Source organism: Sardina pilchardus, chromosome 7 (assembly GCF_963854185.1).
Source record: "Sardina pilchardus chromosome 7, fSarPil1.1, whole genome shotgun sequence".
Classification (NCBI taxonomy): domain Eukaryota; kingdom Metazoa; phylum Chordata; class Actinopteri; order Clupeiformes; family Clupeidae; genus Sardina; species Sardina pilchardus.
This window is the reverse complement of record NC_085000.1, coordinates 26,974,848-26,986,139: the sequence shown is the minus strand read 5'-3', so window position 1 is coordinate 26,986,139 and position 11,292 is coordinate 26,974,848. Positions and strand designations below refer to the sequence as shown.

General features: G+C 40.5%; 1 protein-coding gene across 1 annotated transcript in view; it reads left to right on the top strand.

Annotated features, from left to right (window-relative positions):
* The window catches only part of LOC134088108 (metabotropic glutamate receptor 4-like), a 130,180-nt gene extending 126,971 nt beyond the window's left edge, over positions 1 to 3,209 (top strand). The window contains exon 10 of the mRNA XM_062542036.1: positions 3,160 to 3,209. Within this exon, the coding sequence (XP_062398020.1) occupies positions 3,160 to 3,209 (50 nt within the window). The remainder of the gene's footprint in view (positions 1 to 3,159) is intronic.
* The last annotated feature ends 8,083 nt before the right edge of the window (positions 3,210 to 11,292 follow it).

The window sequence follows — 11,292 nt, the reverse complement described above, 5'->3', positions numbered from 1 at the left end:
ATGCACAGTGCACACACACACACACACACACACACACACACACACACACACACATCTTTGAGTACGTTTTCTGAGATGCAGCACTGTGCGAGACCACCGGAGCTGTGAAGTGAGTGTGTGTGTGATGTACTATAGCCTGTGTGTGTGTGTGTGTGGAGGGGGGGGGGGGCTTCTGTGTGCCTATGTGTGTGTTTGCATGTGTGTATATGTGTGTATGTGCATGTTCTGTGTGTATTCTGTGTGTGTTTTCTTTCTCTCTCTCTCTATCTCTGTGTCTGTGTGTTCTGTGTTATCTGTGTGTGTTCTGTGTGTGTTCTCTCTTGCTCTCTCTCTCTGTGGGTGTATCTGTGTGTGTGCCTGTGTGTGTATCTGTGTGTGTGCCTGTGTGTGTGTGTGTGTGTGTGTGTGTGTGTGTGTGTGTGTGTGTGTGTGTGTGTGTGTGCGCGTGTGTGTGAGTGTGTGCCTGTGTATGCGTGTGTGTGTGTGTGTGTGTGTGTGTGTGCACGCGTGCGCATGTGTGTATGTGTGTGTGTGTGTGAGAGTGTGTTCCTGCGTGTGTGTGTGTGTGTGTGTGTGTGTGTGTGTGTGTGTGTGTGATCTGATATTGGAGTGACAGTGACGGCAGAGAACACAGTGAACATGTACACATAGAGACACATAAAACACACACACAAGCAGACAAACACACACACACACACTCATAGACAGAGAAGCACTCATACACAAAAGCAAGCGCACACATGCACACACTCATTTACATATATAAAAGTTGCAGTAAGGTATGGAGTCGGCGATGGAAACAAAAGCGTGATTGATATTTGCGGAGAGAATGTGCAGGACTGACCGGCGGTCATATTGCGTACCGCTTTGCAGTACATCTAGTTTTCAATGTTCAGCTTATGGTTAAATTGTTTGGTTAATTGGTATGGTTAAATAAAAGTTGGTTTTATGGAAAAAAAATTTACTTGTTGTCTTTATCCTACCATTTATCTATGCGGGTCCGTTTTGACCCGAAACACCGAAGATGTCACTATTGTTAATAATTTTAAATAATAAAAATAAATAAATACAATTGTTTTGGTAGGTGTACTCTAATATTAGTTTATAACACATTTACAGTTTATTGTTACTCATTCTATAAAAAAATAAGTATATTTAGTGAATTTAAACAGTTTTTGCAATCAAAAAACGAGTAGTATATTTTAAAATACTGTGTCTGTGGAGCCAACTAAAAATAATTCACAATTCATTCCATTTATATGAATACATACTAAGCCAGCAATTAGCTGAAAAACAACATTTGAAGAAAACTGGTGATTTTAAGCATTTTCAAGCATTTTAAAATCATGGGTCCAAATGGACCCGCTAACACCACAGGTGTAAACAGCTTTCTAACACAATACAAGGGTTAATAGCGTTCCTTGCTACTCTGCGTATAAGGCAGGGGGGGCAAGCGGTTGGCACACATGCCAGTAATTTGTTTTTGCATGATGGCAAACTGAGAAATTAACAGTAATGGGAGAAACAACAACTGCTTTGAGAGGAAGACGGGGGGGGCTGAGACAGATGGAACTGTCAACTTCAATTTTTTCTGGACCATCTATTTTTTATCTCGGCCTTGCTCTGTGTAAATATTTAAATAAGGTTCATTTGTCAAAGCATGGCAGGGAGGACGGACGGAGACTGGGGATAGAGAGAGCACCTTTTCCCGGCTCGCCCGTCTCGGGGAGCTGTCAGACGATGGCCTCTCAGATTTATCCACTCCGACTTAGCCAATCACCGGAGCCCATCTGGCCGAGATTGGCAGATTTGTGTGCTGATTGCACAGCAGAATGGCTGTGCCGAGCTGATGATGGTTTTATATTGGAGGACACAGAAAACACACACACACACACACACACACACACACACACACACACACACACACACACACACACACACACACACACACACACACACACACACACACACACACAAACACAAACACAAACACATACATGCACACACACACACACAGAAAAACAAACAAGCACAACATACTCACACACGTAAGCACATACACCATTCAGCCACACATACAAGCACACCTATTCTTACTGGCAGCCTTACCTTCAAACTTTGTACCTACAGTAGGTAACTGTGGGAATATCTTTAAGAGCAGAAATGACATGTGAATTTCATAGATGAAATTAAAGTTACAGACATTATCAAGCAATGTTTTTTTTTGTGAAGTACTTCTTTAGTTTCTTCCGAGAGTTGAAATGTTAATGCAGCCCCCCAGATTTCTGGTCCACAAGTCCACAAATTGATGTTAATCCAAAACCTCATTGAAAACATTCCTAATTGCCTTTTGAAATTCTTTCCTTGAATTTATAGAGCAAATTTCAGAGGCTGTCAGCACAGTGTGAACTTAAGTATCTGCCCAACAGAGGGAGCTGTGCTCATATATTGTTTCTCTCGATCTTCATTAGTTTGACACAGTGTCGGAGTGCTTAAAATGCTCTCTATCTTTATGGGCTTCTCTACAACACAAAATGGCAGTATTCCCAATGCGTTGGCTTTGGCCCATTCAACTGCCTCGCAGAGAATATGTTTTCTGCTATCTCTCTGGCACGTCTCAGCAGGACAAACTGCCTATGCTTACTTATCTCTGCTTTTGTTGGAACAGCACTGCATGTACTGCCTGGTGCACAAAATACCTGCACATGATTTGATGTATTTGCATGGGACTGAGATTTCTGTTTGAAAGGCAGTTCAGCAGAGCAGCACGATTGGTGTTCTGAGCTCAGCTTATGTTTCCCAGGACCATAGTTGTTGTGACGGGGACTTCATAAGAATGTTAAATGTGTAAACAGAACACCACACCTGCATTGATACTGCTATGCTTTTTCACACTTTGGAATTTGTACCTGAATGCGTACATACATGAAACTGACAGTATTATTGAATGATGCCATCTGCGTGTATATACAGTATACTTCTGGTATACTCTTTGTATAATATTTGTAATATAATATGTTTTCTTGCTTTATGTACAGTACTCTTCTCTTGATGTGTGTTACTCTCATAACATTTGCTGTGCAAATCAAGCATTTTTCTCAGGAAATAATGAACTGTGCCCTTCAAACCTAGTAATGTGTCCCTTTATGTTGCTTCCAGCTTTGTCTTCAAAGCAAACGTACATCAGCTACAGTAACCACGCCATCTAAAAACGACTGAACCCCCCCCTGGCACCCCTCCTTGTGGCCCGTCGGTCAGCTGAAAACTGGAAATGATCACACGAGGCAGCAAAGGATGATGGGCAACAGGAAATAAAGAATGATACAAGGAAGAATCAAAGAGTATTTTGGGATCCTTTCTTTTTTCCATTTCAACTCATACAGGCAGTGTGAGTGAGAGGGGGAACCTGCCACAGAAATGACAGTGAAATCTCCCCTCCTTCTCAGCCCACCCTTCGGGTTTCCAAGGTAACAGTGAAGACAGTGTTTTCCTTCTGGAGTTTGTATTGTGTCTTCGTCATGATGGTTTTGTTGAAGCTTGACTTATGTGAAGTTATTTTTTTATATAAATATTTTTAATGTTCATGGACTATCATTTGCATTTGTGTCTGCAATGGAGAATATCTGTATTTATTCAGATTTTTTTTGTTTATTTATTTAAAGGAAGTGTTGTCAAAGATTCAAAGCTTGTTTGTCACTCAAGAAAATATCCATGAAGCTCTTTCTTTTGAAGTTCACACTGTATAGGTGGTTGATTGTAAATGGTCCTGTCCATTATTTCTGGAGAGCGAGTTTGGAATCAACGCTGTATTATTATCTATTTGACATCACAAAGAATGATGATACTGCTATTTGTTGATTCACAAGCACACAAAAAGCAAATGTGATATGCAATGTCCAAACAGTCTTTCATACACACAGACACAAACACAGCTGCACACACACACACATAGACACACCCACCCATATATGCACGCAAGCACTCACACACAAACACATACTGTAGACACGCACATCGCACAGGCACACACACACACACACACACACACACACACACACACACACACACACACAGATGCACACACACACACTCACACACAAACAAACAAACAAACAAACACAGACACACGCACACAGACAAACACACTCATACACACACTACACTCTCTCTTTCATCAACACATGGGTAACAACTGTAGTTCCTTTTCTCATTTGTGTCCTCCAGCTCCCCATTAATCTGTGATAATGACAACAGGGCTCGCAAAATGGGTCCATTATTTACACTTCCCGCATGCGAGGAGTGCGGCTAGCGGTGCCTATTTCGTCCTGGCTTGTGTTGTGAAATTGGTCGAAATTGGAACATGGGTATTCACGAGGTGTGATTAAACCTTTCTGGTGATTGCGATTTGGTCAGGACTGCTCATCCCTCTCGTGATAGATGAGTATCGTTTCCGAGGTGACCAGAGTAGTGGGGGGACAAGAGGAGTAATTATGGGCTGTCGATAAAATCCTACCACCACAGAGTTTCAGATGTTGAGATAGAAGTGTGACCAGGTCGATTTCAGTCAAATTTGAGTTAAACTGCTTGGTGTTGGAGACTGACACTGTCTATTTTCAAAAGATATCTATGAAATGTAATGATAAAAGATAGGCTATAGAGGCTACAGGGGCTTTGAGCTTGGAATCATTTCATGATTCAAATGACCCTGAGATCTAATGGGTTTTTTCTTTTTTTTTTTTTCATTTCATTCACAAATATTTTTTGACAATTTTCCAAAACAGACGAGCTATCTCGACATGACAGAGTTGTCTAAGATAAGCTGGCAACAGAAATGGCATTGTGCGGCACAATGACACACTGGATGTTTTGGAAGTAAAAAGTCCAACTCCTTTCATATAACGTCAACAGACATAAAGTGTCAGCACAAGCACAGTGGGGATAAATCTGTAAACAAATATGTTTAGTGGCGCCACTGCACCCCCACACGTATGCACACAGACAGAACTGCCACTTAGTTCCCCTGGGGCGTAGAGTCTGTCTCAGAGGATAAGATCAAAGCCCTTCTTTGTTTTGAGAGTGAAATATGCATGTTTATGTGATTAACATTTTGCTAGCCCATGTGTTCTGTTGCGCGTTCATTCATTTTTTAGGCAAATGTCACAAGAGGTCTGCGGCAAGGCCACGGTCTGCGCAAGTTGGGCATACAGCAAAGTGGTTTCATCTCCGTCTCAACCCCCCTTTTCCCATCCTCAAAATACACTCAGGCCTCTCACAGTTTGGCCCGTTGAATTATGCATGCCATGTAACCATAAAGGCACATCTCTGTGCCATATACTGTACAGATGATGCAGTCTCTGCTCACGTCGGTGTGGAGGCTCCATTCTCTCGAGCTCTCCATACCTTCCTGAGTTCAGTATGTAATATGAAAAATGCAACACCTACTTCATAGCCCTTGGATGCAGCAAAGCCAAAATTAGTTCTATGTCTGAGGTGGGCTATGTCAAGGTTATTTTATCCAGTTAGTCATTCATGGTTTGTTCCTGAAAGTGCAGTTATTCCTGGGGAAATTCCAAGGTTAATAGTGTGTACACAATGTAGTAATACTATGTTATTATATCATACATGTTAATTTGGCACCTTGACAGTATTTACTGTAAGTTATTAACATGAATTTGTTGTTTACTTTTAAGGTAAAAAGCCACAACAGTCACAATGTTATTTGTTCATGGGTGATTTAAGCCATATAAGGTGTGTCACATATGCAAGCTGATTGGTGGACTGCTTGGTGAAATAAATTCTCTGGGCTGTCTGGCGGCTCACAGTTGACTGCTGCCCAGCTCACAAGCTGAAATGGACGAAAACAATGTCACATTTGATATCCTATCCTAAACCTGCAGTGTATGCTTCCCATGAATAGTGTTGAGATGGTTAGTGATCACCACAGTATCATGTGTATGGTTAATTTAGCAACTGTTAAAACATGCAATCAACTTGGTTATTTTTGCAACCATTACCAAAGAAATACTTTCAATACACATTTAATTAATTATTAATTAATTAAATTAATCTGGAGTGACGATTTGTTAAGGTCAAAAAAGTAATCTTCAATCCAGGTGCTGACATTCACTATAACAGTATTGTGATATTTCTAAATGCTTGCATCACCGAAATCTTGAAATCAGATGCAGTAAATAGTAACCATTTGTTATTTAAGCATTATCATAGTAAATGTTTTGTCATAGTGGCTGTAGGCATGACTGATGATCTTTGTTTGTCTGTTTGTGTGGTTGTCTCTGATTGAGTGTCTTATAGCAAAGCTCATACTCTATTTACTGTAGCTGCATTTTATCTTGTGAGATAGTGCTCAAATAATAACTGGTGAACACATAATAAAAGTAAAACCATGGACTGGCATCTACCAACGACTGCCTTCAAAACCCATAGTTTTATCATTTATCCACCAGTCATACAATTGCAACTTGCGATGAAATATATGCTTTAGCTCTCCTCATTGTTGTTTTAAAACATTGACATTCTCACATTGACATTGTGAGAAACAATTTTCATGGGTATACAAACATTTTTAGAATCGATATTATATATAAATTTAGAATTTATATCATATTGTAGGCAATCATGCAGTTAAGTCCTCAACTGCCTTTCCAATGTCTGCTTTAAACTAGCAGTGTTAGCAGGTATATTGGCTGTTAGAGTAACAGCCCTCCAAACTATATAAAACAACCCAAGTCTTGATGCTTGGAGGCTATTATAGGACCCCATCAAACTGTAGTCAGTTATGTAGTTTTCCTTGATGCCCAACCCATTGCGGCCTCTCACTAAAAAGGCCAGGGTCAGGTCTCCCAGATTCGTTAAGAAGCTCTAAGTGCTAAGAACTTCTTAGGAGCGTTGTTAGAGTGTTCTGATAGCGCTCCTAAGAAGTTCTTAGCACTGAAGAGCTTCTTAACGAATCTGGGAAACCTGGCTCAGGTCATTTCAACCAAAACAGTTGTCATTTCAGCTGAATAGTTGTCTCCATGACAAGCCCAGGTAGAGAATACGATTTTGTTGTTCAAGGACCATGGCATTAATATGCTCTTGATAGTATCTATGGCACAACTCACTTGGAGATAAAAATGTTTTAGTCGGTATGTCACTGCACACTACACTAGGCATACAGTACTGTATGTTATACTGGACTTTGGACCAATACTTGTCTGCTTGTATGATCTCCAGAAGGAAAACAGGTAAATAGATCTGTAAAGGTGGTGTGTTTCTTTTTTCCTTCAATTTGTGGTTGTCAGCTCTATGCTTCGATAAAAATAAAAATAAAAAAGAACAAGAGTAAATATTTTTGAAATCTTCAGATGAAGTATTGTGGGATTGTTTGTAACTGTGTACAATGATTTGCTTCCTCTTTTGCTTCCCTGTCTCCTTGATTTGGTTACCAATGCTCCAACTGTATGTGTTGTTATTCAGAGTAGAGTATGTGCTGACCAAACCAAATGGTGAGGTAATTTAAAATAAGAAAAATAAATTGACCATGTTTGCTATGTGTATTGACAAATTTAAAACAAGATGAAAAGTACATATATATAAATATATAATTGCAGTGCCTGGATATTTATGAATTATGTATAGAAACTTATGAAAATGTGTAGAGCATGTTAATTTTTTTTACAACATATTTCTAATAAAATGTTTTGCAGTTAAATTGCCTCGTCTCATTTGACAGAACTGTCCAGTCTGTTTCCTCCTGTCTCTCCCCTCGTTTGATAATTCATTTCTAAATTAGTATCAGTAGCATGGGCTAATTACAACAATGATGTTTTCTAAAACAAATCGAGTGGGGCCCATTGAGATGATTGACAGTCAACCACACCACTCTCAATTTCTAGGAGATTCAAACCCTCTATTCCTGCCCACCACATCACACTCTGATATAGCTCAGTATCCCTCCTCCATGCTCTCGTTATTTTTTTGAGGGGTTCACTTCATCTCTTCTTATGTCAGTATAGACATACTGTATACAGATGCACACACAATCTCCACTATAGGCACCCCAGGACCACAGCCAGTGAACTTTGACCTTATTCACCTGCCAATTCAATTGCCTACTTACTCAACTACCATGCTTAATTAAAGGCATGCAATAACAAAAACACCATGTCAGTGCAACATGTATTCTGTGACCAGTTCAGTCTCAGTCAGTTTGATGGGGATTTAGACACATATATTTCAATGACTTCCATACTCCACTTCCCTGTTAGTAATTTTATTTTAAAAAAAAAACTTTAAAAAAAAAAACCACTGTAAAAGAACCACTGTACTTGATTATGCAATCACATTGTCCACACAATCCTTGAAAACAACTGAACTCTAGTTGGCCCAATTATAGCCTAATGCACAATAGGCTATAATTGTCTTAATTACAACCTTGGACTACCTCAGAAATGTGTCTTGAAACTCATCAAAATGCAAAAAATGTCATATCAAACATCCTTGCAAGTAGTTTGTACCAAAGCTGTAAGACATTTCAGTATCAAACTGCCTGGTATTTGAGCGGCCTCTGATTGCCGGTATGTTCCTAGCATTGCCAATATGTCTCCCTGGGTGCCAGATCAAGGGCTGCCCACTGCTCCAGGTTTGTCTGTGCTCCTGATGAGTCTAGCCTACTGTTCCTAGTGTGTGTGTGTGTGTGTGTGTGTGTGTGTGTGTGTACAGTATGTGTGTGTGTGTGTGTGTGTGTGTGTGCACTCCCCCCGGATGCAGAGGACAGATTTCCTTCAGGACAAGTAAAGTAACTCAGCAGTGAAGCCATGGAGGCATTATATAGCACTGGAGAGAGATAGAGAGAGGAAGTTACGTTGCCATTCATTTCAATGGCTGATCCTAGACAAGCAAATTCAGCCAAAAGTATACTCAGTGGCCTGCTGCCATCCGTTAAAATGATGTTCAACCCGCTCACTTCCACTCGCATTTTCACAAACAAGCCAATTAGGCAGCAATTAGGCGCTACATTGCTGATGAACACAAATTATGTCATCATTGTGGATTGGCTGATCCTCAGCAGGAAATTGACAGCTCATCCACCAATCCACATAGACAGAAAGCGTTTGTGCTGTCAACCAATAATTGTTGGTAAAAATGGGGTCGGACATTAGCACTTGGGGGAAAGCGTGAGATGGTGGATGCTAACTGGCTGAAGCTAACCCTCTAAAAATCTTGAAACAACTGGACTGACTCATCACTGTCTCCTGAAAAGATGCATGTTTTTATGCTACCGTATCATTCAGGCCTACTTGGTCTATCAGTGTCTGCTGAAAAGCAATCAAATAAATAAATAAATGCAATTTACAAATTCTGTTTTCTTTGACAGAACTTTAACTCTGTGCACACAAAATATGCAGATACTACATGCAGGTCTAGCATAATGAAAACTCAACCTACTGTATGAGAGGCAGTGATTTCCTGCAAGTGATTTGCAAGATGTACAACATACTGTATAACAAAGGATTTGCCATGCTTCCTGGCATTCATCTGGGCATAAGGATGCAGATTAGTTGTTTTCCATAAGATCCATCTGAGCAAACATGAAGTCGCCTAAATGTTTCACCTAGTTAGAGATGAGCATGCAAGGCCTACTGAGAATGAACAAGATGAAAGTGTGCACAATAGAATCTCCAGAATAAAATAGGCTCTTCTATGAAATGTATTTTAATTGTATTGCATTTAATATCAAATGCATAATAAATTAGAAATTAGTAAAAAATTATACAAACCTTTATAGACCTTTATAGGTGTCAGTTGATGACATAATACAAGAGGATATGCTGAAATTGATTTGTTTTTAAGTACTAGTTGCTCAACAAATATCTCCCTCTCCATTTGTGAAAGAACATTTCTGTTGTGACAGTCAGAGTCCATTTCGAGAATGACTAGAATGCTGTTGAAAGTAGCCTAGCCTAAGCATATATAGCGACAAAGATTTAGCCGCTGTGTGTCTCGAATGCAAGACAGAGGCTTCAGTGGACTTCTGGCTGACCTGACAGCAGGTAGAGGGCTTTTGCTGGAGCGCTCGCTGCCTTAGACTTCAGAGCAACAACTTCTCGGGCTTACCCACTCGAGTGCAGAGGAACCGCTTAACTGGACTGCTTATGGCGACTGGATGGAGGAGGGTTTCACTGGGCTTACTCTGCTGCAGGAACAGGGTGTCACTGACTCGAATGTGAGCGGAAAGCTTCACTGTTACTGTCAAGTGTAAGGCTTCGGTGAACTGAGCTAATGGTTTAAAGGTAAGACTTACAGATACAGTACATAGATAGAGACACAGTGCTGTCCTCACAGAGGCTGGGTTCAGCTGAAGCTACATCTACCCTATTCTGTTTTCATTTTAAAATGTTGTGTCAAACTAATACAACACCCCCCCCCCCCCCCCACACACACACACACACACACACACACAAACATTTGGAATTCCAGAAATGGAAATGATGGACCCCTGAAACGCAGACCACATGACTATTTACATATCACATTCATTCATGACCCTTCATGTACAGTAACTGTCACCATTGTAAAATGCATGAAATAAATGAGCTTTCAAGTTAACTGCAGATGCTACCAAAACAGTAAGACATAAAGTTTATATTTTGTTCGTCATGCTGCATTCACCTAGTCTGGCTATCACCATACTAAGCACAATCTTTTAAGATTGAACATTAGTCTGTGCTTTATTTCTCCTGCACAAGAGGCATGATCAATGGGCATCGTTCAAATGACTCCGAATGCTTGGATAGTCCTTCAACCAATCAGACCAACAATCCAGTATATCCGGTGTGTCTTGTGGATAAGCTAGCTTGTGATTGGAGCCAAAGGTTGTGGACAGGAAGCAGGGGAGATACGTAGATGTGCAGGTTTCCAGCCTGAGCTGCCTGGAGAAATCCAAATTCGCCGGCAGGTCAGGCTGGGTTCACATAGCTTAGCACTGACCGCTGGCAGGCTAGTCGTGGAAGTTTCAACGAGTCATGGAAAGTTGAAGGTGATTTCTTCTCGTTTTCCTCTGGAAGAGGGGCATATGTAGGGAGATACTGGTCTGGGACACCATAAAGGTGGTTGAAAAAAAGTGGAAGATGTGGATGAGTGCCACTTTTTATGTCATTAAGTCATAAGGTTGAAAACTGAGATTCCTATTACTGGGCCTAAGATGGATTTCATCACCCTGGTGACTTTAAGCCAAAGAAAAAGAAGCAGAACTCTATTGCTTTTCACAGAAAGCAGCACAACATTGAGTTC